This window comes from Syngnathus leptorhynchus, chromosome 20 (assembly GCF_054491065.1).
Source record: "Syngnathus leptorhynchus isolate UIUO chromosome 20, UIUO_Slep, whole genome shotgun sequence".
NCBI lineage: Eukaryota > Metazoa > Chordata > Actinopteri > Syngnathiformes > Syngnathidae > Syngnathus > Syngnathus leptorhynchus.
The window spans coordinates 7,289,664-7,317,123 of NC_141214.1; the positions used below are offsets into that span (position 1 = coordinate 7,289,664).

The 27,460-nt window shown below is 48.6% G+C and overlaps 10 protein-coding genes across 15 annotated transcripts; 5 read left to right on the forward strand and 5 right to left on the reverse strand.

The window, feature by feature from the left end:
- Positions 1–3: 3 nt before the first annotated feature.
- On the forward strand, positions 4–1,207 carry uqcrb (ubiquinol-cytochrome c reductase binding protein). Its single transcript, XM_085901267.1, has 4 exons — positions 4–95; positions 660–728; positions 798–964; positions 1,031–1,207. The coding sequence occupies exons 1-4, from the start codon at positions 77–79 to the stop codon at positions 1,106–1,108; spliced, it is 333 nt and encodes a 110-aa protein (XP_085757393.1). The 5' UTR covers positions 4–76; the 3' UTR covers positions 1,109–1,207.
- On the reverse strand, positions 1,208–3,394 carry lrrc14b (leucine rich repeat containing 14B). Its single transcript, XM_085901231.1, has 4 exons — positions 3,342–3,394; positions 2,948–3,269; positions 2,245–2,873; positions 1,208–2,079 (listed from the first exon to the last, which is right to left on the reverse strand). Exons 2-4 carry the CDS (start codon positions 3,221–3,223, stop codon positions 1,413–1,415), a joined length of 1,572 nt encoding a protein of 523 aa, XP_085757357.1. The 5' UTR covers positions 3,224–3,269; positions 3,342–3,394; the 3' UTR covers positions 1,208–1,412.
- On the reverse strand, positions 3,336–5,425 carry gatad1 (GATA zinc finger domain containing 1). The gene is made up of 5 exons (XM_085901246.1): positions 4,792–5,425; positions 4,289–4,411; positions 4,151–4,210; positions 3,908–4,091; positions 3,336–3,774 (listed from the first exon to the last, which is right to left on the reverse strand). The coding sequence occupies exons 1-5, from the start codon at positions 5,005–5,007 to the stop codon at positions 3,596–3,598; spliced, it is 762 nt and encodes a 253-aa protein (XP_085757372.1). The 5' UTR covers positions 5,008–5,425; the 3' UTR covers positions 3,336–3,595.
- On the forward strand, positions 4,308–6,394 carry chrac1 (chromatin accessibility complex subunit 1). Its single transcript, XM_085901266.1, has 3 exons — positions 4,308–5,536; positions 5,758–5,884; positions 5,950–6,394. The coding sequence occupies exons 1-3, from the start codon at positions 5,225–5,227 to the stop codon at positions 6,027–6,029; spliced, it is 519 nt and encodes a 172-aa protein (XP_085757392.1). The 5' UTR covers positions 4,308–5,224; the 3' UTR covers positions 6,030–6,394.
- A 438-nt stretch (positions 6,395–6,832) lies between these two features.
- LOC147041355 (uncharacterized) lies at positions 6,833–9,642 on the reverse strand. 4 transcript variants are annotated; one of them, XM_085901262.1, is made up of 5 exons: positions 8,847–9,642; positions 8,558–8,600; positions 8,386–8,500; positions 7,433–7,932; positions 6,833–7,095 (listed from the first exon to the last, which is right to left on the reverse strand). In XM_085901262.1, exons 4-5 carry the CDS (start codon positions 7,921–7,923, stop codon positions 6,954–6,956), a joined length of 633 nt encoding a protein of 210 aa, XP_085757388.1. In that variant the 5' UTR covers positions 7,924–7,932; positions 8,386–8,500; positions 8,558–8,600; positions 8,847–9,642; the 3' UTR covers positions 6,833–6,953. The 4 variants fall into 4 exon arrangements, with proteins under 4 accessions (XP_085757388.1, XP_085757391.1, XP_085757390.1 ...); XM_085901265.1 differs by lacking the exon at positions 8,558–8,600 and having other exon boundaries at positions 9,480–9,642; XM_085901264.1 differs by lacking the exon at positions 8,558–8,600.
- Positions 9,149–11,994, forward strand: pip4p2 (phosphatidylinositol-4,5-bisphosphate 4-phosphatase 2). The gene is made up of 7 exons (XM_085901245.1): positions 9,149–9,376; positions 10,040–10,188; positions 10,249–10,355; positions 10,417–10,540; positions 10,686–10,738; positions 10,993–11,083; positions 11,154–11,994. Exons 1-7 carry the CDS (start codon positions 9,271–9,273, stop codon positions 11,295–11,297), a joined length of 774 nt encoding a protein of 257 aa, XP_085757371.1. The 5' UTR covers positions 9,149–9,270; the 3' UTR covers positions 11,298–11,994.
- An 86-nt stretch (positions 11,995–12,080) lies between these two features.
- Positions 12,081–18,812, reverse strand: necab1 (N-terminal EF-hand calcium binding protein 1). Its single transcript, XM_085901239.1, has 13 exons — positions 17,213–18,812; positions 16,529–16,553; positions 16,100–16,208; positions 15,876–15,901; positions 15,577–15,674; positions 14,782–14,918; positions 14,110–14,231; positions 13,888–13,964; positions 13,658–13,705; positions 13,386–13,498; positions 12,914–12,991; positions 12,744–12,835; positions 12,081–12,634 (listed from the first exon to the last, which is right to left on the reverse strand). Exons 1-13 carry the CDS (start codon positions 17,297–17,299, stop codon positions 12,606–12,608), a joined length of 1,041 nt encoding a protein of 346 aa, XP_085757365.1. The 5' UTR covers positions 17,300–18,812; the 3' UTR covers positions 12,081–12,605.
- On the forward strand, positions 18,506–23,956 carry tmem64 (transmembrane protein 64). Of its 2 annotated transcripts, XM_085901243.1 has the most exons (3): positions 18,506–19,766; positions 20,793–20,948; positions 21,462–23,956. In XM_085901243.1, exons 1-3 carry the CDS (start codon positions 19,095–19,097, stop codon positions 21,663–21,665), a joined length of 1,032 nt encoding a protein of 343 aa, XP_085757369.1. In that variant the 5' UTR covers positions 18,506–19,094; the 3' UTR covers positions 21,666–23,956. The 2 variants fall into 2 exon arrangements, with proteins under 2 accessions (XP_085757369.1, XP_085757370.1); XM_085901244.1 differs by lacking the exon at positions 20,793–20,948.
- A 238-nt stretch (positions 23,957–24,194) lies between these two features.
- tdp2b (tyrosyl-DNA phosphodiesterase 2b) lies at positions 24,195–26,223 on the reverse strand. Of its 2 annotated transcripts, none has more exons than XM_085901269.1 (6): positions 25,780–26,223; positions 25,565–25,686; positions 25,311–25,430; positions 25,141–25,232; positions 24,951–25,069; positions 24,195–24,879 (listed from the first exon to the last, which is right to left on the reverse strand). In XM_085901269.1, the coding sequence occupies exons 1-6, from the start codon at positions 26,110–26,112 to the stop codon at positions 24,412–24,414; spliced, it is 1,254 nt and encodes a 417-aa protein (XP_085757395.1). In that variant the 5' UTR covers positions 26,113–26,223; the 3' UTR covers positions 24,195–24,411. The 2 variants fall into 2 exon arrangements, with proteins under 2 accessions (XP_085757395.1, XP_085757394.1); XM_085901268.1 differs by having other exon boundaries at positions 25,311–25,433; positions 25,780–26,220.
- On the forward strand, positions 25,700–27,284 carry acot13 (acyl-CoA thioesterase 13). The gene is made up of 3 exons (XM_085901274.1): positions 25,700–26,389; positions 26,458–26,642; positions 26,738–27,284. The coding sequence occupies exons 1-3, from the start codon at positions 26,306–26,308 to the stop codon at positions 26,901–26,903; spliced, it is 435 nt and encodes a 144-aa protein (XP_085757400.1). The 5' UTR covers positions 25,700–26,305; the 3' UTR covers positions 26,904–27,284.
- Positions 27,285–27,460: the final 176 nt, after the last annotated feature.

Genomic DNA, 27,460 nt, shown 5'->3' on the forward strand with positions numbered 1-27,460 from the left:
GATTTGCGCATGCGCCTCATTTCCAGACTGTTCCTTACTTACCCACGATGCACCGCAGTGCTCCCCGAAGTTCAACATGGCGGCGAGGGTACCAGGTAATAGTTTCCTCACCATCAAATATTATCGAATGTTTATTCTTCTTCTGAAGTGGGCACTGTCAAATAAAGCAAGCAGCTGTGATATGTACCACTCGGATCGAGTTCTGTAACGTATAGGGCATTAGCTTGCTTTTGGATTCTTTTGAAACGCGTTTGTCCTTGTCCAACCTGCGACCTGATGCTAATGGCTAACCTGCATTTTGAGCTAATGTGCTAATAGTACACAAGTATTGATGACATCTTAATATTCCCAAAGTGAATTAACGATTGCTTCGTATTACATTCAATACTTCGGGACGTTGATGATTTGCGTGTAAAGTAGTGTTTCTCAACCTTCCTCGAACCATATTTCTTATCGGGAGAAAAGAAATCTCAGGGCACAAGACTTAGCAAAACATTGCATAGAAGTGTAGATACAGGTCAGTTATGTACATATGTTTTGATAACCACTTACAGCACATTGGTTGAGAACCACTGACTTAAAGAATTGGTTAGCAACATTTTAGCATGTAAAAAGTAATATCAAATTTGTGTGATTAAAAAAAAAAAAAAAACCAACAGTGGCTTCGGGCAGGCTTCTGGAGAGCGTACGCAAATGGTACTACAGCTTGAGCGGCTTCAACAAGCTTGGTAAGCACACAATGTGAAAATGACCTTCAATCTTCAAAGAGAAACTCCATTTCGACTCCCCTGTGGCAGGTTTGATGCGAGATGACACGATGCACGAGGACAACGATATAAAGCAGGCCCTGCAGAGGCTCCCGGAGAACGTCTACAATGACCGCATGTTCCGCATCAAGCGAGCTCTGGATCTGTCTATGAAGCATCAGATCCTCCCCAAGGACCAGTGGACAAAATATGAGGAGGTACAGTAAGTAGTGCACCCTTTGGCCTCACACGCAACATGTTGACGGCGCTTTTTGTGCATTTAGGATGAGCCCTACCTGATGCCGTACCTGGATGAGGTCATCCGCGAGAGAAAAGAAAGAGAAGAATGGATGAAGAAATGAGTGAAACCGAGAGAGCGGGGCCGGCCGGTTAATCCTTGCGCCAATATCCTTGGTGTTGTATTTAAAATCAAAGTCATTAAAGTGTCCATTTTGAAAAAAGGTCAGCTGTTTATCTTTATTGAAGTCAGCTTTATTGACATGGAAATGACTGCATACACTGACATTTTCTAAAGTATGTGTTTATTGGATGTCAATCCCGTATCCCGTGGCAAAGCTAAGGCCTTCGGGTCAGAAGCGACATCCAGTTCCTTCATTCTACGTGAAGGCAAAGATGAACGTTGCATCAATGAAGCCACCTGACTGCTCAATTGTTCTTTTGTGCCCTCCTGTCATCGACTTCGGTGACGGTCGCCATGAAGTTCCCCATCACGCTGTTGAAGGACTTCAACATGGACACCCCCAGTTCATTGTTGGTCTCGTGAATATCCGGGTCGTAGGTGCCCATGAGGGGGGTGCGCAGCTCCATGTCCCCTCTCCCGGCCCCCGCCAGGATGGCCAGCAGCTGCTCCCTGACCTCCCAGAAGAGCGCCTTGTCGTACCGCAGCAGGGTGGCGTCGTCCAGTGGGTACGCAGCGTCCTCTGAGTAGCATTCGCGAGGAACGGGAAGCTCCACATATCTCAGCGTGGGGAACCCCGCCGCCAAGGAGCTCACGAGCCCGCGCAGGGCCGGCGCGCTCAGAGGGTTGCCCAGCAACTTGAGCTCCTCCAGCGCCCGGCAGCGGGACACTGCCTCCACCAAGGCGAGCCCGTCCTCCACACCGCACTCCTCCAACGCCAGGCTAGCCAGCGAGCCCGAGCAGCGGCCCAGCAGCTTGACAAAGGCTGCGGCAAAGTCGTTGAGGACTAGGTGGCCACTCAGGTCCAGGCGCACCAGGTACTCGCTGTGCAGGCTGTTGGCCAGATAGATCACGTCTACCCGGCTCAGGCGGCAGTTGGCCAGCTCCAAGCTTTCAAGCGGGGTCTGCAGGGGGCTGATTGATTTTCATTGAATGCAAACAGATCATTTGAAGTAGTAGTACTGCAGTATTTGTATTATATTGATGCCAGATTTTCTCTGCAATAAACTCACTCGGTCACTGCCAGTCCACTAAAGAGCTAAATTTGGTGTTGTTCGTGGACTCCGGGTCTGGTCTCACCTTAGCAATTTCCTCAGCTGGCCCGTGAGCGTGGAAAATCCCACGCAGAGCTCGGTCAGGCTGCCGAGCTTGGCCATCAGGTTCCCGAGGACGCCCATCAGCTGTTGCTCGTCTGCTCCCAACCTCCTGACATCCAGCGCGCCCGTCGGCAGCGTAAGGGAGCGCAACCTGGGGAAGTCCACCTTGGAGAGCAGTACCTCCAGGTGGACGGCCTCCAGCGGGACGTTGTGCACCACCTCCAACTTGGTCACATGCTCAGGCTGGGCCAGCCGCAGGACGTAGAAAAGCTGCTTGAGGGCGAGCGAATCGGCCCGGAAGGTCACGAAACGCAGCTTGAGGGGCGAGTGGCGCGCTAGTATCAAGGCCTGCGTCACCAGCTGGTAGTTGCGGCCCGTGACGAAGCCGTTGAGACGCACGTCCACGGCGGCTTCCAATGCCGAGGAGGGCGCAGCGTCGTCCTGCGCGGCCGCCGCCGTCTCATAGCACAGCTGGCTCAGCAGCTTGGTGCGAGCCCAGCGGCCCAGGGTGGTCCCGCACGGGCACTCCTGCTGCTCCACATCCTTCAAAGATGTCAGGTCCACCGCTCGCAGGCTTTTGGCATACGTGCTCGGCAGGGACAACACGTAGTCCTTACAAAAGAAAAACTACAATCTGCTGACCTTGAATCATTCACGACGGTTTGTGGAGAAAGAAGCAGCTATACCTTCAAGCCGCTACAAAGTGCAGTGAGACACGTCCGGCAGGTGCGCGAGGTAAGGTCGTCGGGGCAGTCGGGCGTCTGGCGCAGCAGCTTTTGCAAGTGCAGCTCAGGCAGCGGCCACGTGCGCACCAATGCTCGCAGCAACTCGGGCCGCTCGTGTAGGTAGCAGGCCTTGAAGAGGGCCGGGTATGCGTCCAAGGGCACACAGGCCAGCTTTTGCTCAGCACTTGGGCCGCTGCAGACCAAGGCCTCGCATGAAAGAAAGCGCAGAGACTTCATGCTTTGGCTTCAAACAGGTCAACGGCGCTGCTTTGTTTTGCTCCGACTGTCGAGACGAGGTGAGAGGGGGCTGTCGGTTATTTATAGGAACAGCTGTCTCACGTCCTTTGCCGGTCACCTTTCTGTGCTGAGCTGTGCTTGTATTATTTTTAGGTGGGGGGGTGGGGGGGGGATTAAACCACTTTGGGGTTTAATTGTCATATTGCATCATGATGTCAGATTTTTACAGCTACATATATACACACACACAAACACAGACAAAACAAGGCTTACAAGGCATTAGACACAAATTTAGTGGCTGCAAGAAAAAGAAACATAACATGTGACTGTCCAAGTCAATCTGAGTCCGTGTCTGCTAAAAGGTCATGGGCGCTACACAAATTCTTTGATGGCAAGGGCGGGCGTGGGCCCAATGTGCGTCCAGATGTAACCTTTCTGCGGCCGCACGGGGACAGTGGGGAAGGGCGCACTCCGCGACTTGAAGTACTCGGATGGCGCGTGACACACAAAGTCCAGATACTCCATCTTCCTGGGCAGGTCCTCCTCGGGACCTCAAAGCAGACACACAAAACAAATTACACACATGCTGCCATTTTGAAGAGCTGCCATGAATCTTAAAGGAAGATGTTGTAGCTGGCTATAGTGGTTTTATTTCTGTATGACAAAGCCTGGCAACCGGCTCACCCAAAATATAGGTGCCGGCGTCAAAATGGTCTTTGGGGCTGGCCAGTGTGGGAATGAGCCAGGTGAGCGCAGCGCTCTTCTCGCAGTACTGGTCCTGAACGAAACCTCGTATCTGGGCATAGTAGGCCTTCCCGTCCTCCTCGTCCGTCACCTTGATCACGTCGCCGATCTGGTAGTACACGCCCTGCCACGGTGCCGTATCGCTTAGAAAAATCCAACGTGACGGCAGGGGGGCAATAGTACCTTGTAAAAGACCGACTCCGCTGTGATAATTGTGGAGACGGATTCAGGCGCTTTGATTGGCTGAGTGGCAGAGATGAATGTTTATGAGGCGGGTGACAAATAGTGTGCATGAAAGCCACAGATAGAAGTTTGACTTACATTCTTGAGCTTGAAAATGTGTCTCCTGCCCTTGCCTTTGGTGGACACTTTCTTCTCGGACGCTGGGGCTTTATACTTTGTGCTCCTCAGACGCGCCGACCGCCTGTGGATCTCCTGCTTTGACTGAACAGCACATTTTGTTGTTGTTTTTTCTTCAATTTGCTCGAGACAATATTTGGACAGTTGATGACGCTTGCAGGTTTTGCCTGACATCTTTTCTGTCCTAACCTCCGCACTTCCTGCTTTTCCTTCTTCCCTAGTTGACCTACCTCTTTCCTATGCTCTTTCCTAGTTTAATTCTTCACCACCTTCTTTTTCATCTTTCCTTTCTTCGCTCCTGACTCCAATAATTTTCCATTATTGCCAGTACCTGTAAACATTTATTTCAGTTCATTTAAAAATGATTACACCTAATGTGGCCCCACATTATATGATATATATTTGAAGACACTCCAAGTGTATAGTTTGCCACGTGTATTCCAGTGCGTTTGGGGTCTCCTTACCTGCTTGCCTCCACCATTGCTGGGCTGAATGCTAGACGACGCGGAGGCTGCCGACGGGCCGCCGCCGCCGCCGCCGCCGCCACCACCACCACCGGTAACGATGCTGCTCTTTACCGAGCAATTATTGCACAAGATCTCTCCCTGGTTTCCTTTCTTCCACATGGACGACGAGTTGGTCTTGCAGACGGCGCAGCATGGCTTCAGGCCCAGCGGCATCCTTCACACAATCAATCATAAAAAATATCCTGCTCGCTGGTTTTCATCCAGAAAGGCCATACAAGTGCACCGAAGACTTGCTCCTTTAACGTGACGGCTAAACTCAGATGATTTTAGGTAGAAGAAGACCACTTATTACAATCAAATGGTCTTGTAAAACGTGCATTAGACGGAACGAAAGAAAAACAAGAACTTCTTCGTTGCCGTTTTTGCTGTGATGGCTGGCTTTGCTGCCACCTGCCGAATTCAACAGGGAGCGCCGAAGAAAGGAGCCCAGCCCAGCCCAGCCCAGCCCAGCGCAGCACTGAGAGGAGGCGAAGAAGAGCGTTGCCATTCAAAAACAGTAGAAGCAGTTGAATCATTCGTACGAGCGAAGATGGCTCAAATGAACCCCGACAAAGATGAGCAGGCGCCGGGTAGCAAAAGGGGCCTTTCCCTACCCATTTCCCGAGTGCGTCTGATCATGAAGAGCTCCCCGGAGGTGTCCAATATTAACCAGGAAGCCCTTTTCCTCACCACCAAGGCAACGGTAAAGAAATGCTAACGGCTAATCCAATGTGGCCATTCTGATTCGTGATCTTCAACAGTTTTCTATCTTATATTGAACCAAGAAACTTGTTTTACGTAAATCAAATCCCAGCTAGTTTTCGGACTAATGAGGTCAAATTTCGCCTGGCACACCTGACAATCTCTCAGACACTCTGGTTGGGACTGCTGTACAGTACAGCGTTTGTTGTGTTTTTCTCCAAGGAGATGTTTGTCCAACATTTGACGCTATCGTCATTCAACAACGGCCAAGGGAAGGAAAGCAAGAGTTTGTCCTACACTGACCTCGCCAATGCCGCAGAGGAGATAGAAACTTTCCAGTTTCTAACAGGTGACACTCAGCTCACATGAATTGAACTTGTTCATGTAGCAAGACTGATGTTCTCCCCTCCGCAGATATCCTCCCTAAGAAGATCTTGGCTGGTGACTATCTCAAGACTTTGCGAGAAGAGGAAGAAGATGCAGCTGACTTGTAAAACAAAATGGACCAGGCAGATGTGAACTTTTAACCCCCCAAAAGAGTCATTGGAGTCACGTTGACTTGGCGATGATGCCTTCAAAGACGATTCCGTATCATGTGAACTTAGTACATGGATGCTCACAGGAAGCTTGACACTGATCATCTGGTCAACGGTTTGAAATGTATGCAGTTGGGAAATTCAATAACTATCACGGAGCGGACACTGCATTGCGGCATGATCGTAAAAGCAAACATAGCAGGCCTGTCGTGTTGCATTTAAAAAATCGGGTCACGCGAGAGCTGAAATACTTGACGTTTGTTGTTTAAGACTATTTTTCCACATGTAGTAAGTAAACAAAAAGGGCTGTAGCTGAATTAACTCTGAATCATTTCATTCAATGGTTTTAGATCAGTGGGCGGCTCGGTGGTGCACTGGGTAGCACGTCCGCCTCACAGTTAGGAGGGTGCTGGTTCCATTCCACCTCTGGCCCTACCTGTGTGGAGTTTGCATGTTGTCCCTGTGTCCGCGTGGCTTTTCTCCGGGCACTCCGGTTTCCTCCCACATCCCAAAAACCTGCTCGGTAGGCCGATTGAGCACTCCAAATTGTCCCTAGGTGTGAGTGTGAGTGCAAATTGTTGTTTGTCTCTGTGTGCCCTGCGATTGGCTGGCACCCAGTTCAGGGTGTCCCCCGCCTACTGCCCGATGACGGCTGGGATAGGCTCCAGCACGCCCGTGGGGACAAAGAGGTTCAGAAGATGGATGGTTTTAGATCAACATGTGAGAGCCTCAATCATGTTTCATTCTGTTTGGTGGTTGAGACATTCTATTTAATAGCAACCCTTCATCCTTGCACAGTTGACCATGAAATAGATCTTTTCAAATTCTGAACCACCCAGCTGATGTCTCTGAAAAAGTGCAAGCCCAATCTTGTCCTCGTGGTCACTGGCGGATGAGCTTGTGGAGTCTGAGCTGCATGTGCATGAGATTCTCCTCCAGGCTGGACAAGTGCCTCTCCAGAGAGGATGCTAGGAGCTGGCGGGCGAACGCCGACTCCCTCGCCTGGGCCAGGTGCTCCTCGACACTGTGCACGATGTGGAACATAAATTACAGGTAGCACATGACGATGGCTGGAGCACAAATGAGCCAGATGTCAATCTAAAAATGACAATTGAGTTTTAAAGTTCAGTATTGACAAATACATGCCACCAAGATGCCTTCTAATGTAATACCATGTGCGCGTGCGTGTAAAGCTCATTTTGAAGATAGTCCCACTTTGCTACAACGTTCCCTAATGATTTGCCCTTAGTCAAGATGAAGGCCTTCCACTAAATGGTAGCTAATGACAGAATGTAGTTGTAATATAAAAGGCATTAAGAGAGTGGCTGTCCAGACTCCTACACAGACAGTGAATCAATCACCTGGTGAGGAGTCCTCTGTCTTTGCCGTCTTTCCTCTTCTCCTCCAGGGAGACGAAGACCTTCTCCATGGTGTCCAGGGCCTCCGCCACGCTGCGGTGGTCCGAGAGCACCCCCTCCACCTCATCTCTGGCCTGCCGCTGGTAGAAGAGTCCCCCTTCCTCCACGCGGCAGGAGGTCATCACACCCTCCAGGGCGGCCCGGTTCTGCAGCGCCAGCAGGCGGGAGCGGGCCAGCTCCTCGGGCCTGGCTACGTTCTCCCAACAGATGGACGAAGGCAACCAAAAGCGCTGAGTGCAGTTCATGGGCCTCAGGGGGCTCTGCCCTACTGATGCTGCTTCAGGTGGGCTGTCAGCGAGGTAGCGGTATACAGAGGAGAAACCGGAACCCCACTCGTCATTGGTCCAGTTGTCCACATCTACAAAGACGTCTTCATGGGAGGCGCAGAAGCCCAGTAAGAGCCAGGTCCAACTCCACATTAATCCACAGAACATCTCCAAACTCTAGAAAAAAGAAATTTCTTATAGATTGGGGCATTTGTCAAATATTATTTTTAATACAGTTTTGAACTGGTTTATGCAAATACACGCTGGCATTTTTTTTTTGGACCTATGTCATACTATGTATTCAATTAAATTAGAATCACACATTAAAAGTAAAACCCACACAAAAGATATTTCGAAAGCCTTTCCATGCATGACAAACGTATGTTAATTCTCGCAACCTCACAGGACGTGGCATAATAGGCCCACTCAAAGTCCCAATCAACATATTTTGGAATTTCTTCACACATGTCACGTATGAAAACTACAAAGGTTCCCAAGCCCTGTTTGAGACAGTCTTGTCTCCATTTTTTCCAGTCCTAATTACCTGCTAATTAGGACTGGAAAAACTGAGACGCATCCTGCCTGTCATGCATACTGAATGCTGTTACGTCATCACATCCAAATACTTGCCTTATAGAAACGATATGTCCGTTCTTGCTTGTACGTAAACCTTCCAAAGACAGTGTGGGCGAGTGAAAGACGTGCGAAATAGTCCTGCCGAGCTCGTCCCGTCCGCTCCGGCTGCCTGAAGTCATCGGAAAGAATGAGTGCTGGCCCAGAACGCGCGCGCACGCGCGCTCACCCTTTGCTGGCCAGCGCCACCAGCAACACCGCGAAAACTTGAACTAGTCAAGAGCAGACAGGAAGTACGTTGTTGTCTCGATGGAAAAATAGACCAAAAATGATTGGAGTTCCTAAACAACAGTTTGAAAAAGTGTTCAAGGAACATATTCTTTTGTGTGTGGTTGTGGTTGTATATGAACATACCACATGTCTTTATAAAGCCCCAAGCCAGAAACTTGACATAAATAAGCACTGTAGAATGCAATACATTTCTGCACAATCCTTCAAATCAATGCAGAACTACACACCGTGGTCACTTCTTTAGAAACGCCCAGCAGTCAGCCTGATAACCTCTCTCAAGTTTGTGTCGTTGTAGTCAAAACCTCAAATTAAAAACTCGAAAGATTTGTCCAAAAATATTTCACATTCAATTCTGTACAGAATTATTTAAAAAAGAATAATAATTAGTAGGGACACCTGTTGGGAGCGTTCTGTAACTGCACTCATTCTATTTTTATGCGTCTGCGCATGCGCCTGACTTCCGCACCTCCCCCTGTTGGGCAGTGCGTGACGTCACCCCGGCCCCGCCGCCGCCGCCGCCGCCGCTACTGCTGGCTGTTGTCGGAGGGACCTCCGGAGAACACAGCCGAGCCGAGCCGAGCCGAGCCGAGCCACCCCGCTAGCCACCGACGGCAACGGGCTCGCCTCGCCTCCTCCGGCCTTGCACCGACCATGGCCTCTGATGGCACGGACGAGCGCTCGCCGCTGCTGTCCACTCCCAACTCGGAGAACGTCACCCCCAACGCGCCGCCCTACCTGCACGATCCCAGCCCCCGAGGTAAAGTAAAGTAAAGTGCATGCAAGTGTCGTATGTCATTGAGAAGCTTTTTGCAGCAAGCAAGGGCGCCCGCCGGTGGGAGGGGGGGCAGTGGCTTACGGACCGGAGGGAGGCCTGCCTGTCCCAAGAAATGCTACATCACCACTCAGGCTAGGCCTGGCAAGATAATAAATAGAATGTCTTTTGATGGCTCAGTTGCGCTGTAAAGTGCGTTTCATGTCGTCATCATTGAGTGGAATCATCAAAGCAAAATGAACTTCATCAAATGTGGCCCATCAAATGTGTTTGTTTATTTGTTTACTTGTTTACTTGTTTGCTTGTTTGTTTGCTTGCTTGCTCGCTTGCTCGCTTGCTCGCTTGCTCGCTTTTACGCAGGTTCTCACTCAGTGTCCTGCGACTACATTGCCATTTCAAAATGTCATGTTAATTCACTAAGTGCATGTTCAGCAACGTACGTGGTGTGTAAAGGGGTTCGTCGTCGTCGCTATGCCGACCAGGCCGGCGCTCGCAATCACATGCGTCACAAGGTGGGCAGGAATGGAGGCCCGTCCGGCACCGTTTATCTTGCAACCCGATTCACCATTTTGCTTCATTTGACATTTTCCAACAATCGGAACGACTGATTTGATATACAAACTAAGGATTGTGGCTTTCCCCCAAAAGCGGAACTGCCTCCGCCGTACACGGCCATCGCCAGCCCGGATGCGGGCGGCGTCCCCGTCATCAACTGCCGCGTGTGCCAGTCGCTCATCCACCTGGACGGCAAGCTGCACCAGCATGTGGTCAAGTGCACACTCTGCAACGAGGCCACGGTACGTTGTTGCTGCCGCCACCTTGCCGCCGCCACCATCGCTCACCTCTCTTTTTTGCAGCCCATCAAGAATCCGCCCAGCGGGAAGAAATACGTCAGGTGCCCCTGCAACTGCCTGCTCATCTGCAAAGACACTTCCAGGAGGATAGGATGCCCGCGACCCAACTGGTACGCAGCCTTCCTTCCGCACCCTAAAACCAGACCCTCAGATTTTTTTTCTGCTCAACAGTAGACGCATCATCAACCTGAGCCCGGTGATGGTGATCCCTGAGGAGCAGCCGGCCCAGCCTGCCCTCCCCGTGCAGCCCGAGGGCACGCGGGTGGTCTGTGGTCACTGCGGCAACACCTTCCTGGTATCTCCAACATTTTGCACGTTTGAGCCAGGGCATCTCATGTCCATGAGATCTCATTATTCTCACGATATTCACGTAGCGGACACTTGATTAGGTATGACCGCACGCACAATACGTCATTGTCCTCTCTGGTCTTTTGTCTCAGTGGCTGGAGGTGCGATTCAACACGCTAGCCAAATGTCCCCACTGCAAAAAGATGTAAGTACGCAAGCACAACCGGTACACTTGCGGCTCGACTGCTAATTCGCAAAGACTGATCTGAGATGGCGAGGAATCAGGTGACGGTGAAGCCCCTCGGCCCCCGCCTCCCGCTGCCTCACATGGGAGGCATGTGAGAGCTGAAAAGAAAGTAAAGCGTCCCCTGAATGCCCATCATGTGACCGAGCGAGCGAGCGAGCGAGCGAGAGTCATGTTTGAGCCACCTCGGGTGACTTTTTATTTATTTTTTACAGCTCGTCTGTGGGCAGCGCGCTCCCTAGGCGGCGCTGTTGTGCATACATCACTGTCGGAATGATCTGCATCTTCATCGGCGTGGGATTAACAGTAAGTGGCCCCACCGTCCCGTCCTTTTGTTGTTTTTGGTTTGTCATTTCTCTGTGCTTTCTTGTAACAGGTGGGCACTCGTGACTTTGCCCGCCGCTACAACGCCACGTATGTGTCGTGGGCACTGGCCTACCTAGTGGGCGTCATCTGTCTGGTGCGGGCGTGCTACTGGGGCGCCATCAAGGTCAGCTACCCGGAGAACAGCTTTGCTTAGAAGGTTCCCGGCGGCCCCGCCCCACTCGCCTTTTTTTGTCCCCACATTTTTTTTCTTCTCTGTGAATGACCAAATAGAGACAAACTGCGAAGAATAACATTTTGCTTGCTGCATTTTTTTTTAATTTTTTTTATCAAATGTGAATTTTCGGTTGTTTTTCTGCCAGTTAGTGACCAGCTGAAGGAAGCTGCGCAGCTTATCCAGTTTTTATTCATGTGTTTGTGGGATAACAATAATTCAGATGAGCATTTTCATTTCCTATGCGTAGCAATTGTCACCCTCTGCTGTCACTCCAAATGTTGCTCCCATATGTACTTTGTTATGCAGGCGAAATGTTGGGACGCTAGCGTATACGGGCAGTCTTGCTTGTCTGCTCTGAAACTCCCACGTGTGCCAACGTTTGCCCCGCAGTATTACTCGAGTGTCGTTCTGTTAGTTTATTGTCATCTGTTTGCTTTTAATGAAGCTAATGCAGCAATACTTGTTTTTTTTTTTACTTCCCACTGTTTGCATGTTTTCAACCGGTTTGTGTTTTTTCAAGAATGTAGAAGCCTAAAGTAGCGCTCAGCATCCTGTGGCGCATTTTCTTATGAATGTGACCTGATGAGCGAAACAACGTGAAAGGATGTACATATTGTGAAGGGCTAAATTGGGTTCTTTTAATAAGTGATTATTTATCAATGAAAAGATCAACAAACGTGGACTTATGTGGTTTTGTTGGAAGTGTGAGCTTCCCTGGATGGATGGATGGGAAATGATTTTTTTTTCCCCATTTCTAATCAAATCATGTTTTCATTGATGGTGAAAACAACTTTCGGGATGTTGACAGGCTAGACTTACCCGTCTTGTGTGCCGACACCGTGAGTTCGATTCCCACATATGACGGTGTGAGTGACAAAAAGAAAAAAAACCTTTGGGACCTGCCCGCCCGCCGCCAGAGAGAGACAAAGAAGCCCCACGTTGCAAGGTAAAAGAAACACAACATTGATTTTATTTCTGGTGTTTGAAGCTTCTAGCAACGTTGACTATGCACAAACGAGTCGTGTGTAGGAATGAATTCATGTTCTACATTTAAAGAAGCATGTGCTGTTGCTACAATCTCTGAAACGCAAGCGCAACGATGACATCACGTTGATGAATACGCACACACTGGCAACTTGCTCGTGTGTGTGTGCGCGTGTATTTTGTACTTTGTATTTGATACAAAGAAGAAACATGGAAGTAATCAGCTCTATTATGGGTTATGACGTCAAAAATGTGTGTGTCTGTGTGCGCGTTTGTGCACCAAGTATGGGCGACATGCTGCTCTCAGTTGTTGTTGAGGACCCACCATGAAGCTGAAACACACAGAAATGTGGTTAGAAATACAAATGTTACATTTAAAATATTGCTATACGTATAATATTTGCAAAAATTGTTCATAAGGATCAGCTTTTGAGGCCATACCCGGGAGCAGCATGGTAGTGACGGTCTCGGGGGTCTCCAGGAAGTCCACGTTGGCCCTCTGGAAGGTCTTGCTGGAGTTGCTTTGCAGGTGACTACGCAAAAGACAAGAAATGCTTCATAGCTTTTCAATTCCTCGCTCCATTTTATTTCGCTGTGTTGAGGATACTTACTTCTTCCACACGTTGTTGTGCTCCCAGAATTCGTAGAGGATGAAGCGCGACTCGTTAGCCAGCCGCTGAAGCGCCAGGCTGCACAAATGTTATTCAACGTTATCGTTGTGGCCAATGACATCACACCCCCGGAGATGGCCGAAGCCATTCCATTGGCAGCGTGTTAAATGTCAGAAGCCGCTCGAGGCCGCAGCCTCTCATCCAAACTCAAAGCGACAGACACCAGGATGGATGGAGGGAGGGAGGGAGATGGCTGACATTGGCTGAACAAGTGCAAACATGCTAATGGCTGCACCTCACTGCCTGCCATCAATTGCCGTGTGATGTTTTCACACCGTCAAACCAAGGACGGATGCGTTCAGTCATCCAACTTCCGAGCAGCCGTCGTGCATCCAGAACCCGACCGACTTCCGGCAGCCGCCTCCCTCCTCATCCATGCGCTGGACAATGTGACGAACGCGCGCGCACTGACTGTAGACATCCGGTCTGGGCGCTGGCAGAGTCCATGTAGTGTCTGAGCGCCAGGCGAAACTCCTCCAGCTCGTCCTCCAGCACAGACAGCTGTCTCTGCACGATCAGGATGTGCTGCCCATGTAGAATGCACACACGCCCGCCCGCCCGCCATCAAGAAAACGTGTTAAAGGAAGTACTGTTGCCATGGCAACCGCATGTCATCATCATCATCATCATCATCATCACCACTTGTGGAAACCACACCAAGATGAAAATGTTCTAAGAACGCACCAGCTTGCTCTCTGGTACGTCGTCTTCGACGGGTTCCAGGCGGATCTCCTGCCGACATGAGACAGATGTGTGATGGCGCGTGCGTGCTAACGCTAACGTGCCCAACACGGCTGGCTATTGTTGATGGGGGCGCTGCGTCATTTGTGGCCATTGTTGGACATGCACACATGCAGACACGCAGATCGGGAATGTTAAAAAAAAAAAAAAAAACTGCAAACACAAGGACCAACCTTCTGTTCCAGGCGGTCAATGAGCTTCTGTAGCCTGTTCACTTGAACTGTCCAGTGGCTCTCCTCGTCGTACGCACCTGCAAGAAAGAAAAACGAGACGGGATCAAATGATTCTCCCTCTGCTGATGGTGTCCAAGTTTGTGAATCTTCTGGCTGAGGTGGTGCATGTAGTTGCCAAATGTTGATCAAGCTCTTCTGGTTCTCGCTCCCACTTGGTCTTACCCGAGTTAACGAGGCCCACGATGGGGTTGTTGGGGGAGAGGCTGTTGTTCCTCCGGAGCCTCCGGTTGGACCTGCGACCACACAACTGGATGGACAGAACCTCAGGTTTAGCCAGACCGTGTCTGCGGGAGGGAACAAAGAATATATCGGCAAGTCTCTGAAATCGTTAGCCGGCCGGCCACGAGAAAGTCTCAGTGGCTCTCGAGTGTGGGTGCAGGTGCTCATGGCGGGCCCGTTTGTCCGCCTACGCCCTCTTATTCCGAGCCACGCGCTTTAATTGCGACGCTTAGACCCCCCTCAGACTTCAATCGAAATGAGGCTTTCAACAAGGCGTTTTCCCATGTCTCAAAGCGATAAGCAATTTGGAAGCATGAGAGTCCTCTGGCAAGTACGCAGCCAGAAACATTATAACATAATATTTGATCTGCCAACTCAAGTGTCAACTTTATGATGAGGGAACAACATTTGGGAGCTGTGTTCGGAATATTTGGTGTGTCAAAGGTCGTTTTATCGACAATCCCCCAAAGAGTTTGACTGGGATGGCGCCGCCATGGCAACAGGCGTGCGTGCGTGCGTGCGCCGCAGTCGTGTGCTGACCTTCATCTTTTACTTCTCGGCATTTCAAAGGAGCAAAGCCGGCCAGCGACGCGACGCCGCGTCTCATCCACTCACTTTTCTCTGCGAGTCTGCTCGGCGGTGGTCTCGGCGGCGCATTCCAGCGAGCCCTGGAGCGAGTGCAGCTGATTGGTCGTCTCCTTCAGCAGGAACCGGGTCACAAACTGCTCCAAGTGGGTGGACTCCTGATAATCCTGTCAAGCAGGAGGAGAACAAAATAGTGAGCAAAACAATCACAGGCGTGACTGCGCGAGGGAGGGTGGGCTGCCCGACATGCCCACTCACCGTCACTCAACGTCTAATTAAAGTCGGGCCGGCGGGATCGGAATTCATTCGATTGCAGACGCCGGGATGAAAACAACGGATAGCATTTGGTGCCGTGCTTTGGGAACCGTTTGCGGCAAACGATGCTTGTCGTATCAAAATAAACACGTTTATCATTCGTCACTTGAGTGGCGACCATATTTGATTACCTTCATGGGAAAAACAAAACGAGGACTACATTAGGCAAACTAGGCGGCGGCGGCCATATTTGATCATCTCAGTGGCAACTATATTGCGATTGGCTGGCAACCAGTTAAGGGTGTCCCCTGCCTACTTGCCCGATGACGGCTGGGATAGGCTCCAGCACGCCCGCGACCCCCGTGGGGACAAAGCGGTACAGAAAATGGATGGATGGATGGATGGATGGATGGATGGAGATTTTCTTGCAGCACCCACACGCTGGCTGGCTGGCTCGCTCACTCACTCGCTTGTCAATGCTCAAAGCGCAAAAGCAGCACCGTGTTGGAACACGCTCTCACTTGATGAACAAATATGGATCATCACATTTATGACTGGCCCAGTTGTCACCTTCTTGGTCTTGTCCATGGCCTTCAGGATGGACATGTTGAGGGCTTCCAGGGCGCCCAGGACATTCTTGTACTCCCCAAGGTGCTGCGAGAAGTACTCTGCAAAGAGAACAAAAAAAAATAAGGGAGGCCATTGACATGTGCAAAAGTGACGCCTGCGGTGGCCGCAGGTGTGGCTTGTGAAACACATCAGGGAGTGCAGCCCAACGCGCGCGGCGCCGGCTCCTACTTCCTGCGCCACGTTGTCAGGTCGCATTTGGACCTGATAAAATGGTATCACACAAAATCTAGTTCACTTACCGCAAAGTTCATCTGTGTCCACGTTGCTGTGGTGCAAACACACACACGTACACACCCAGTGAGGAACATGTAAAATTCCTATAAAAGCAGCATCCCTTCTTGGCGGAGGTCATCATTCTTTTGCGCGCTGACACCTCTGAATATTTGATGCGCCCCGGCTTACTTGTGATTGAAAGACTGCGTTCAATCCAGGAGGTGCGGAAGACGTAAGGACGGCAACTCACTCGGTGTGGTGGCTGTCGATAGCGTGGAAGAGCTCCTTCAGTTCCTCCGACGTCAGGACACCGTCCGAAAAGTAGGCCTTGAACTCATCAAAGGACAGCTTGCCGTCGTCTGGGGACAGAGAAGCAAATCATCCAAAGTGACTGACACGCAGATGTCCGTGGAGACATTGCAAGCACTCCATTTTGACTTGGCTTTATTTTTGAGGTGATTTCAACCATCTCTTTTTCTCTCTTCCAAAGGTCCCTCATGTTGCCCTCATGCAGCTACAAACTATCGGGCAATCTTTCTCGCTGAAAAGCTCTGACGGCGATGGGTCTGGTCATTGGGTTGTCTCCATGGAAACCGGCCATCAGTGGGGAATCACAATCTGAATGTCGCCATGAGAGCGAGAACACCACCGGGCGAGACGTGTCGGGAGATTCACTCACCGTTTTTATCCGCTCGCCGCAAAATCTGCGAAAGAAACAAAAAAACTGCTGACAAATCTTTAAAGCTGTGCAGGTGTGTGTGTGTGTATATGATTGATGGCACGTTGTTCAATTATTGATGTGGATCTCCCACATTGGACATGAAAGCGGGCTGACGACATTGCCTTTGAACACACGGGTCACTCGCTGGCTTGTTGCTTCCATGGGGAAAACATGGGGACAATATCCGCTTCACTTACTCAAACTAGATTGTTGTCTGTGTAGTGGTTGACGTGCATCTGGTTTGGGATCAATTCCCACTCAAACATGTAACGAACGGTTCACGCCAGTTTCACAGATCTGACATGTCCATCAATACAAGACGGATGCAAAGGTTTCAAGGACCCATGTCTGAAACTAAATTGGCTATTTTGAAGAAATGCTCGGAAGTTGACAAAGGCCAACTCGGGAATTTGTTTGAATAAGCCCCGATCTGAAGACCCCACAAACCGTCTGACATAATAATGCATTTCTTTAATGTAAGGTAGCATCATTCTATACAGGAGGAATAGAAATGAGAGAAAGTCAACGCAATCATAACATACTGGATGTTTTCTTCATTTTTTTTAAAAATATATTTTGAATTGGTTTGTTGAATGGTTGTTTACAAGGAAATTAAATTGGAAACAACAATACTATACTTACATCAATGAAAATGGACATTCCCTTTTTCAGCTCAGTCTGGGCGCCTGGCTCCTCGCACACAGGTTTCACTTCCTCTGAGAAATCCATCGTCAAAAATATCAAGTATTGTGTTTTTTCCTGTCTGGTAAAGTGCGCAGGAATGTGAAAGACTGATTTCAACTGCTGCGCTCTGCGTCTCCTTTTCTGCTCCCAGTCTGCAAGCTGTCAAGTTGTTAGAAATACTCCCACACAGTTTCCGTTTTGTATCAAATTCAACACTTTCGATGCTGTTCTGTCAGTTCAACAAGATTATTCAGGATGGAGCATCTAAATAACCATTAGCTGCGTGACTTCAAGTCAAGTCTTTCCATTGACAACACTACAGGTAGATAAGCTTTTATTTTGATTGCAGTACATGCTAGCATCCGTTTTTGTCGAGTTCATTTGATCTCGTTAAGTCCCTCCTCCATCTATCCCTCGCTGCTGATTGGTCGTTCGCGAAGATTCACGAATGAGTGACAGACAGCATTGCGGCGAGGTGGCACCAGTTTCAATGTGCATTACTGACATTTACTGGTTGAAGTCATATGAACTGAAAAAAAACAACGAATCACTTTCGGAAGTGATTCGTTCACTCTCATTCACTGTATTGGCGTGTAATGTTAGGATTGGTCTCTTTACGGATTAACAGGGTCACGACGAGAACGTTCCTAATTTGAGCCCGTTTGATGCTATTTCTACATATAAATATAGCCAATGGAGTACTCTTGTTCGGCACACGTCGTTGTGTTTCAGACAATTACCACGAGAAGGCGACAGAGCAGTCAAAACATGCGCCCATCGTCAATTCACACGCAGTCAGTCAGTCAGTCAGTCAGTCCATCGCTTTACGTGTACGTGTATTTTTGCCCCCGAATGTGTCGCGTGTACACAAAATGGGTCAGAGTGCATGTCAGCGGGAATAATAATTAACAGTAACAGCTCATGGAATGACAACGTTGCAGTGTGGTTTCTAGATAGAGTTACATCATACAATCCTATTCACGTCGTGTGTTCTGAGATGTTACGGCACAGCGCGTCAGTTTGTTTAAATCAACAAATATTTATCTTGATAGAAAGTGGGCAAACTGTAACAATACGAGCGAGAAATAAATAACGAGCGTGTTCATTTTGTATCTATGTGATGTGATGTGGCTACGTTGTTGACGTTTAACAAAATCACGGGGAAAACGAAATGTCACTAGGGACCAAATCTCGCGATATCAAAAGGGAGCTCTGTGATTGGTCCGACGCACCAAGAAGGGGCGGCTTCGTGGTCACGTGCGGGGCAGTTGCCACTTCCTTGGCATGGGAGACAGCAACATCAGCGAGAAGAGAAGAGAAGAGAAGTAGGAGTAGAAGGAGACCTTTGCAGGAAACGGCCCCTTCATGTCGACGACAGGAATAAAAATGAAAGCTGAAGAGCGTGCTTTGCAGTGTCGCAATGCAGTCTGACGAAATGACTTTGAAACGTTGGCGGGTGGACTTTAGCCCTGCAGCGAGGCAGCTAGTAGCTAGCCGTGCCGTTATTTCAAGCCATTGAGCTGGACAGGGTGAGTCTCAACAAACAACTTTCTCTACTTAGCAGCCCCCTCACTTGTTGGTTAGCTTCTTCCGTCCACTGACCCTAACATGATCCCAAGAAAGTGTCCGGGCCACAGAGTCAGGAGACGTGATGACGTCACGTCCACCAGCACCACGAGTTAAACGACTTGTGCAACAGCAGGACAATTTGTGTCTACGGTCGGCCACAAAGAATGTCTGTGAATTCCAGTTGAAATCCACTATGAAGGAACAAGAAGGCAACTGTTGAAAGGTGACAGGTGCAGCCCCAACTGGCTTCCGCCCCGATTCCGGTTGAACAATGTCGCTGACGGGATCATCCCCTGGCGCGCAGCTGCTCGCCAAACTCGCCAAACACGTTGGCGGCAGGGCACACTACCAGTTCAGCCGATGGCTGCACAAGAGCAGCGGAGGTGACGAGTGCAACAAGATGGACCTGCTGGCGTGCGGCGGGGACGCTGACCCTGAGGCGGCGGCGGCGGCGGGAGAGGTTGGCGTGGAATCCCGCCATCCGTGCTCAGTCACCCCCTTCTGCCTGAAAAGCGCGCTGCTGGCTTGCTTCCTTACGAGCCTGTGCTTCTCCTCAGTGGCGCTGGTCCGCCAGCACCTGAAGGACCTCCTGCTCTGGGTGGAGGGCCTGGACAGCCTGACGGGGGCACTGCTCTTTGTGGTAGGCTTTATCGGCGTGTCCTTCCCGTGCGGCTGGGGATACATTGTGCTGAACGTGGCCGCCGGATACCTGTACGGGTTCGTGCTGGGCGTGGGGCTGGTCACGGTGGGTGTGCTGATCGGCACCTTCGTGGCGCACCTGGCCTGTAAACGACTGCTGACGGACTGGGCTCTGCGCAAGGTGGGCGCCAGCGAGCGGCTGAGCGCCATCATCCGCGTGGTGGAGGGCGGCGGCGGACTCAAAGTGGTGGCCTTAGCGAGACTCACCCCCATCCCCTTTGGACTCCAAAATGCCGTTTTCTCCGTGAGTAGCCCCAGCAACACACTTCATGTTCCAAATACACCGAGTAGTGCACCATCGACATTTAAAGACAAAACACAACATGACAGGAAAATGAGAGGTTTAAAAAAAAAAAACGACTACGAGCAGTTCAGCATATTTGGAGAGAGGCACCAGAATGACTGCATTCCTCTTATGACCCCACATCATTTCTGTCAAATGACACAAGCTTGACTTTGTAACCAAGCTTCATTTTCAGAAAAGCGCGACACACGTCGCGAAATATACTATTGACTATTGAAACATTCCGACTTGACGGTGAAATTATCGCCAGTGGCAGGCACTTTTCAACACGGCCCAGCTATGGTGGCCGTCTCAGATTTCAGTGCTTGTCTTTCATGTCCCCTTTTTGTCGATAAGCGACCAAGCCAGCTCAAGCCACAATTCCAGTTCTTCACAGTAGCAGTTCCATCCTCAGTTTTTAATGAATTGGTTCAACCAAAAAGCCCTTTGATGTAGCTTGTAGCAAATGAATCTGGGGCAGTAACATCAGAGAGGGCGAAGCAGCCAGCACGAAAGACATTCGGAGCTGGCTCGGGCCCATTCACTGGCTTCTTTAGTCATCGCTTGCGTTGCCAGCTGCTTGACGTGGACAAACAAGGAAGACTCATAGTGGACAAACAAGGAAGACTCGTATGTCTGCTCGGCTGGTTTGCGCACTCTCCGGCACGCCGCTCGGAACGGGCAAGTGCTTTTGCATTCAGCCTTCTGCTTGTCACAGCTGTTGCGGGGTCAAAGGTCTCTTGGCCCCGCTGCATTGAATAGGAAGCCCTGATTCCTCCCTCCCTCAGTGCGCCATCACGCTATGAACATAAATGTGCTCTGGCACATGGCGCTGTCTCGGAGCAATTGCACGGTGCCGGCTCACTGCTATAAAGCGGACTTTGAATTCATACCTGATAAGAGCTGGACTTTTTTCCACATGTGATCACGCAGCACGTAATTGCGACGCGGCAAGCGTTTGCTGACCCGTTTGTGCGTCGGTGCCAGGTGACGGACGTGTCCTTGCCCAACTATCTGGTGGCGTCGTCGGTGGGCCTGCTGCCCACCCAGCTGCTCAACTCCTACCTGGGCAGCACGCTGCGCACCATGGAGGACGTCATTGCCCAGCAGAGCGTCAGCGGCTACTTTGTCTTCGCTCTGCAGGTAGCCAGCCCACTGTCGCCAAGCGGTCACAGCGCAAGAAACCAAATGTTCCATTCCATCCGCTAGCTCACTTGGAAAATATTTACCGCGCGCGCAGTTAAAAATCCAGAACGAGTGACAGGTCCGACCGGAAAGTTTCTTGCTTTAGGACGTCGCGGCAAACCGGCCTTACTGAATTTTCTGAATTCCTCCCGGAAAAAAAATATTAATATGAAATCTATATTCCGTCATCTTCATCGTCCCGCGATCGAATCCTTTGTCCTTTATGTAAACCACCGCCACGCGTCACCGGTGACGTCACTTGCAATTCAAATGACAGTGCATCGCGTTCGTTTACATCGCGGATTTTTGAATTTTGAACATTTGTGAAAAAAAATCACAAGTCGCTCCTGAGTATCAGTCGCCCCCACCCAAACTATGAAAAAAAACGCGACTTATAGTCTGAAAATGACGGTAATCACAATGAGGATTATTCATTTTTTTTTTTTGCATTTCTCCATTTGCTGGTTTCAGATCGTGATCAGCATCGGGCTGATGTTCTACGTGGTGCACCGCGCTCAGGTGGAGCTCAACGCCGCCATTGCCGCCTGCCAGATGGAGTTCCGATCTTCGCACACGAACGGCTCGTCTTTGTCACCCCCCGTTGCCGGCGCCGGCAACCACGCAGGATTCATGTACTGCGGCAAACGCACGGCGGCCATCGTCAACGTGGTGTGACCATAGAGCCATCACGTTGGACTCTGGAATCCCCGGTAGGCCTTTTGCTTTGTTTTGTTTTTGAGATGTTCATGAAATAACACTTTGAATGTCAACTTGATTTGTTTGGACGAACGGCCACCTATGCACCTTCTTTCCTAACACATTGAGTGTGTCAGCAACTGAAAAGAAAACATAACAACAATCATCATAACGGGACTAAATGGTATTGATATGGGCATTGTTCATCTTTTGTGACTTTGAGTGTCTTACTTTTGGGACAGCGACTCACTCCGATCGGTTGAGACGGAAAACTCAGGAATGTTTGAAGTACGCTGAGAGAAGCCTTTCTTGTCGATTACTACCGTGAAAAAAATATATATATTTATGAGATTCTTTTTTTTTTTAAGAGAGTAGTTCATTCCAGAATGTCGGAAACTAAGCTAAAAGAAATATAATGACGAGATGTTTTTTTTACGTGCTATCATTTCTTTTCATCTTTTTTTAATACCGCCTTGCAACTGAAAACTATGAAGGAGTTTTGTGTGAAATTAGGACTCAAAGAAGGCAGTTGTGATGACAACGCTAGTAGCTTAAGGAGTAAGTCAAAATTGAGTCAATAAGTTGACAAGATTGCGAGTCGTAGCTTGATGACAAACGTTGCAGGTGGTAATGGGTCCATGAGGCATCGTGTGTGTTGTCCCCACACATTGGCAAACTGTATTGACACTGTCCATACTGTGTTGCGGACACCCGCAACATCCGCTGGACCTTAAAAATACTACAGGCATCCTAGTTGACACACTCAACTGACACTGATTTGATGACCGAGTATATACATTCATTCATTTAAGTACCGTCATTTTCGAACTATAAGTCGTTCCGGAGTATAGGTCGCACCAGCCATAAAATGCACAATAAAATGAAAAAAACAACAACACATATATAAGTCGCACCGGAGTATAAGTCGCACTTTTGGGGCGAATTTATTTGTCAAAATCCAACACCAAGAACAGACATGAACCAGCAATAACAGGCTAAATGATACGCTATGCTAACGTGACATATACACAAACGAGGAGCTGAGAACCGGCCTGATGTAACATTCAGAGTTTTTCACACAAGTATTACATAAATAACACGTTTATCAAACCATCTGTGTCACTCCAATTCATTAAATCCATCAAACGTGAGGCCCTTCGTCATCCCGCGATGGAATCCTTTGTCCTTTATGTAAACAACCGCCGCGTGGCACCAGTGACGTCACTTGCAATTCAAATGACAGTAAGACCTTGCTACATCGCGGTTCGTTTATCGTGGTTTCACTACATTGCGGATTTTTGAATTTTGAACATTTTTGAAAAAAAATCACATAAATTGCTCCTGAGTATAAGTCGATTGTAATAATATATATAATATATATATATATAATAGTATAGATTGTGACAAACGTCAAGATGCAAGTCCAATACTTACAACAAAAAAGTCTTAATACATTTGAAAATGTCAAATGACTTTTTTAACAACAAAAAATACAACTTTCATCTCAAGATTTACTTCAATTTCACCCCATTGTTGTTTTTTTTTTGGGGGGGGGGTGAAACAACTGCAAATATCTTTGCGTTTACCTCAAAGCCTTGTGTCTTTGTCTTTCATTTTGGGTATTTTTCTGACAGCAAGCTGACAATCAACAAAGGCACTCAAACAATAAACAATGAATGTGCTAATAAGTTTTTTAAGTTTTTCAATGATTCGCAAAGTGTTGTGCAAGACACACAAGGGCTCCTCCATCCACCGTTTTTGTTTTTCTGCTTCTATTTGGTGGCTTGCTGGTTGAAGACGCCCCCTCAGCAATAATATTTGCATGCCCTCGTGCAAAACACGATTGATTTTGTAAAGCCAACGAGGTGGGATGCCCACATTTCCCAATTTGCATCCCGTTGCCTCGTGAATCATTAATGAGCCGCGTGACACCTTGTGATTGGCATGCACGCAAAAAAATAATGACTTTTTTTATTTATATGTGCAGAGTATTTGATTTTGGGTAGTATTAATCAATGCAAAAAAGGAAGAGGTTCTATATGAAATTGGCGTGAGTTCTGAAACAAGTGAGTCAAAGGGAAGATGACTCTTCCCCGCTCGGTATTAAGTGCATTACTGTACACACATGCTGTATTTTCTTAAAACACACAATTTGACAGTGCATAAGTATGCTTATACATACGTGTGGACATTTGGATATTTATGCACATCGTGATGCCTTTGTTCAGTGTTATTTATGAGGGAAACAGATTAAAAATGATTTGACTACATCCTGTTTGTCTTTATTACTTTTATTCAATCATTCATCTACAAAGTTTATATTTATAAATTCTTAATTTACATGATCTGAAAATTTACCCAGAAAATGACTAAACTTAAGAAAAAAACGTACAAGATTTTTAATTTGAGTAGTTCTAAAAGAAAAAAAAACCTGCTCAACTAATAAGGGTTTATTTTGTCAAAAGGGGTGAATTTCAAAGGTTTTCACACAAAACAAAGGATTTAAGGTTTTCGTGAATAATAGAATTTAATCAGTAAAAAAAAAGCATTGTGTAACCATTAAACAATTTGATGCAGTGTCGCCCTCTGGTGGCCGCACGCCAATGCTACGTTTTCCATGTTGGACAAAAAACCTAAAAATTTGTCGTCACGTGTATTAGTCCAAATATTTCTCATCAGGTGACAACGTGAGGAAAGAGCGTCTGAAACAAAGGCACTGCCGCCCTTAAGATGTGTGGTTGACGGTGGTGCTGAAGCTGCAGTAGATGCCCCAGTGGTCGCTGGTGAAGCGGCCACAGGATAGCTTCTCCAAGCCCACCAGGACCATATGGTTGGGATCCAGGCGGATGGCTCCAGGGCGGGCGGCCGGACGCAAGAGCACGCGGTCGAAGCGACAGCGGGCGGTGTAGGGCAGGCCCTTGTTGGAGTTGGCACGGGTGTCCCACGTGTAGCGGCAATGCTCCTGGCGCCCCAGGCGCTCCCAAACGTCACACACGTCAGCGGGCAGGCCCACCTTGGCCACCTCGGCGTCACGCAGGTTGGTGTCGCCAGCAAACAGCACGCTGACATCGTCGGGCGCCTCCCGCATTTGCAGAGTCACCTCGCGCAGCTGCTTCATCCGCTCCAGCGAATGCTCCTTGCAGCTCTCCAGGTGGGACGTCATTAGCCGTACCTTTGCACCCCTCGACGTCACCTGATGGCATTTTGGCCCAAAGTTGTTCATTTATGAGAAACTTTGAATATTTCTGTCATGTTTTGGTGTACCTGCGCCACGAGCAGATTCCTTCCCATCCGAGTGTTGGGGTAAGGCACGATTTGGCTTTCCAGCAACTGGACACTAGTCTTCTTCAGCATCATGCCGGTAAAGTAGCCGCCCTCGCCGCCTGCTCAAAAACAAGCCAACAAGAGTGGGCTAACTTAACCAAAACATGACCATTCCCACGAAGCATTTCACCTTCGATAATCAAGTAGCTGACAGCGCGTTTCTTCAAATACTCTACGTAAGGCGGAATGAGCTCCTGCAGGAACACCACATCAGGAGTGTATCTACGTGGGAGTGGAGGACATTTTTTTTTTTTTAATATATGGCAACAAAAAAGGTGATGATAAAGGGGTCGGTCTTACAACACCAAGTAGGAGCACAAGCCTCTGGCACGCTCCGCCAGGTTCTCCATGTCCAGACCGTCCACGTTCCACGAGATGAGCGTCAGTCCTGAGCCGCTGTCGATGGACTTGGGGAGTTGACTGCTGCAATTCATTCAACGGGAATCACGTGGTAAGACAGACAGAGAGAGAGAGAGAGAGAGAGGAGCTCGTCACATATAGTAGCAGCTGCTCATCGATATTTCGTTACTCCTTGACAGTTGTGCAATATTGACCTTACTGCTGCAGGAGCTTTTGCCGCCTCCATATTTTGGCTCTTGCTTGGAGGCTCCTGGTGTGAAAGCGACTCCTCAAACACTTTCTCCATGTCAGCATCGAAGAACCGCTTCAACGCTCTCTGGACAAGGAGCGAAGAGAGGGCGGGCGGGCGGGCGTCCACGCATTCATATTGACTAAGTAGACATTTGGGCAAATCCAAATGTGTACCTACCTCCATGTCCCAGTCGTTCTCCGCCAGGTAGCACTGCGCCACCATGTTGTCAGTGCTCGTTACCCCGGCAAACTCCTCGCATAGTTGACTTCGCCTCTCTTCTTCATCCCCGGCGTCGGACATGGAAGCCATACTGTCAAAAACGAAACTAAGCGCTTCTAAAATGCATTTTACAAAGAGACTTTGGAAGCGGAAATGAAGACAAAAGAACACAATTTGCCTTCTTGTTGACGTTAGCGAGCCCGTGTCCCGTTGTTTAACATTTCCGGGTGCTTTGACTTTTTGTTTCCGTGCACGAATGTCAGAAGTACTAAAGCTTCGAAAGTCAATCATTTCAGATGGATGGATGCGTTTGATATTATCTTATGGGGTTCATGATTTTGCAACGCTTAATTATGGTCGTTTATAATATTTGATATTTGATCATTTCATTTGCCTTACTTCCTAGTCATGTTTCGCACCGGAAGAAAAAAAAAAACCCTTCCGGATTTAGTTTGACATTGCAAGTTAAGGTGTTGTTATTGGAATGGCATCGGCGTCTTTAAAAACAATCCAACAAATAATGCGGGTTATGAAAAACAAGCCAGGCTTTGACCGGGTCCTAAACAAGGTGAGTATTTATTTAGCCGTTTCAACAACAATGGAGTCATTTGAGTCGAGTTTGTACGTTGTGTCCAGGTAGAAGTGGTCTCGGCGTCGCCGGGCAAGGTGGTGTGCGAGATGCAAGTGGCCGAGGAACACACCAACGGCTTCGGGACGCTGCACGGCGGCCTCACGGCCACCCTGGTGGACGTCATCTCCACCATGGCTATCATGTACAGCGACAGAGGAGCGCCCGGAGTCAGCGTTGACATGAATATCACGTCAGTTGCTTCTTGACACATCTAAAATGTTGCATTTTTTTTTTTTTCTCCGTTCGTCATGAAAGCTTCTGATCTTTCCTTGTCTAATTGTGCAGGTACATGAACGCAGCCAAGCTGGGCGAGGACGTGCTGATCACGGCTCAGGTGCTGAAGGAGGGACGAACTTTGGTGTTCTCTACGGTGGACTTGACCAGCAAGGCCACAGGAAAGTTGATCGCGCAGGGACGGCACACCAAACACCTCGGCGGCGGCGGCAGCTAAACACATGCAGGGGAGGGAGGTAACATGTCAAACAAGTGTGACCTTATATCATGCTGCCTTAATTTTTGTATGAAAACTTCAAATTGCAAAACTATTTTATTCTCCAAAATCATTCAAACAGCTTCAAATGTTTCATATTCATTGTCAGTTTTGTTGTTACTCCATCATATTTTTGCCAAGTTTGATTTTTTTACCTTTTTAAAAAGGTGCCTTTGATTACACTTTCATTTGGTCTTAAATTGTTAGAATTTGTCATGTCAATTCTCCAATAGTCATACAAAGACTCATTTATTTTATGGATCCTTTGAGATTTTTGCATGACAGGCTGCAAGTTGCAAATAAAGTCAGTAATACAATAAAGAGACCATTTTGAATTGACAATTTGTATTGATATATGCTCAGCAGTATTGATCAACATAACAAAAAGGAAAAAAAGCCTCAAACTTTTAACAGGACACACTTGTCATGAACATGAAAAAACAATTGAGAAGCAATTTGATCAAATCAAAACAGAAAAATGTTAGTTTGCTTTAGTTAGCTGCATTGTTATTCTCATC

Excerpts from the sequence above, each read along its gene's own strand:
- acot13 (XM_085901274.1), top strand. The coding sequence starts at position 26,306 with ATGGCATCGGCGTCTTTAAAAACAATCCAACAAATAATGCGGGTTATG. Across the intron at positions 26,390-26,457 it reads TTGACCGGGTCCTAAACAAG|GTAGAAGTGGTCTCGGCGTC; the intron begins GTGAGTATTTAT and ends CGTTGTGTCCAG. Across the intron at positions 26,643-26,737 it reads AGCGTTGACATGAATATCAC|GTACATGAACGCAGCCAAGC; the intron begins GTCAGTTGCTTC and ends CTAATTGTGCAG.
- LOC147041355 (XM_085901265.1), bottom strand. The coding sequence starts at position 7,923 with ATGTTCTGTGGATTAATGTGGAGTTGGACCTGGCTCTTACTGGGCTTC. Across the intron at positions 7,096-7,432 it reads GACAGAGGACTCCTCACCAG|TGTCGAGGAGCACCTGGCCC; the intron begins GTGATTGATTCA and ends CATCGTGCACAG.
- tdp2b (XM_085901268.1), bottom strand. The coding sequence starts at position 26,112 with ATGATTGACTTTCGAAGCTTTAGTACTTCTGACATTCGTGCACGGAAA. Across the intron at positions 25,233-25,310 it reads TTGTGCTCCTACTTGGTGTT|ATACACTCCTGATGTGGTGT; the intron begins GTAAGACCGACC and ends ACTCCCACGTAG. Across the intron at positions 24,880-24,950 it reads GGAATCTGCTCGTGGCGCAG|GTGACGTCGAGGGGTGCAAA; the intron begins GTACACCAAAAC and ends AAATGCCATCAG.
- tmem64 (XM_085901243.1), top strand. The coding sequence starts at position 19,095 with ATGTCGCTGACGGGATCATCCCCTGGCGCGCAGCTGCTCGCCAAACTC. Across the intron at positions 19,767-20,792 it reads TCCAAAATGCCGTTTTCTCC|GTGACGGACGTGTCCTTGCC; the intron begins GTGAGTAGCCCC and ends CGTCGGTGCCAG. Across the intron at positions 20,949-21,461 it reads ACTTTGTCTTCGCTCTGCAG|ATCGTGATCAGCATCGGGCT; the intron begins GTAGCCAGCCCA and ends TGCTGGTTTCAG.
- uqcrb (XM_085901267.1), top strand. Across the intron at positions 729-797 it reads GAGCGGCTTCAACAAGCTTG|GTTTGATGCGAGATGACACG; the intron begins GTAAGCACACAA and ends CCCCTGTGGCAG. Across the intron at positions 965-1,030 it reads AGTGGACAAAATATGAGGAG|GATGAGCCCTACCTGATGCC; the intron begins GTACAGTAAGTA and ends TTGTGCATTTAG.
- necab1 (XM_085901239.1), bottom strand. The coding sequence starts at position 17,299 with ATGGATTTCTCAGAGGAAGTGAAACCTGTGTGCGAGGAGCCAGGCGCC. Across the intron at positions 13,965-14,109 it reads CGTGGGCCTCGTTAACTCGG|GTGCGTACGACGAGGAGAGC; the intron begins GTAAGACCAAGT and ends TCTTTCTTGCAG. Across the intron at positions 13,706-13,887 it reads TTGACCGCCTGGAACAGAAG|GAGATCCGCCTGGAACCCGT; the intron begins GTTGGTCCTTGT and ends TCATGTCGGCAG.
- lrrc14b (XM_085901231.1), bottom strand. The coding sequence starts at position 3,223 with ATGAAGTCTCTGCGCTTTCTTTCATGCGAGGCCTTGGTCTGCAGCGGC. Across the intron at positions 2,874-2,947 it reads CACTTTGTAGCGGCTTGAAG|GACTACGTGTTGTCCCTGCC; the intron begins GTATAGCTGCTT and ends TTCTTTTGTAAG. Across the intron at positions 2,080-2,244 it reads CAGCTGAGGAAATTGCTAAG|CCCCCTGCAGACCCCGCTTG; the intron begins GTGAGACCAGAC and ends AAAATCAATCAG.
- gatad1 (XM_085901246.1), bottom strand. The coding sequence starts at position 5,007 with ATGCCGCTGGGCCTGAAGCCATGCTGCGCCGTCTGCAAGACCAACTCG. Across the intron at positions 4,211-4,288 it reads ACATTTTCAAGCTCAAGAAT|CCAATCAAAGCGCCTGAATC; the intron begins GTAAGTCAAACT and ends TCTGCCACTCAG. Across the intron at positions 4,092-4,150 it reads CGGAGTCGGTCTTTTACAAG|GGCGTGTACTACCAGATCGG; the intron begins GTACTATTGCCC and ends GCACCGTGGCAG.
- chrac1 (XM_085901266.1), top strand. The coding sequence starts at position 5,225 with ATGGCTGGCTTTGCTGCCACCTGCCGAATTCAACAGGGAGCGCCGAAG. Across the intron at positions 5,537-5,757 it reads TCCTCACCACCAAGGCAACG|GAGATGTTTGTCCAACATTT; the intron begins GTAAAGAAATGC and ends TTTTTCTCCAAG. Across the intron at positions 5,885-5,949 it reads AACTTTCCAGTTTCTAACAG|ATATCCTCCCTAAGAAGATC; the intron begins GTGACACTCAGC and ends TCCCCTCCGCAG.
- pip4p2 (XM_085901245.1), top strand. The coding sequence starts at position 9,271 with ATGGCCTCTGATGGCACGGACGAGCGCTCGCCGCTGCTGTCCACTCCC. Across the intron at positions 9,377-10,039 it reads GCACGATCCCAGCCCCCGAG|CGGAACTGCCTCCGCCGTAC; the intron begins GTAAAGTAAAGT and ends TTCCCCCAAAAG. Across the intron at positions 11,084-11,153 it reads TCATCGGCGTGGGATTAACA|GTGGGCACTCGTGACTTTGC; the intron begins GTAAGTGGCCCC and ends TTCTTGTAACAG.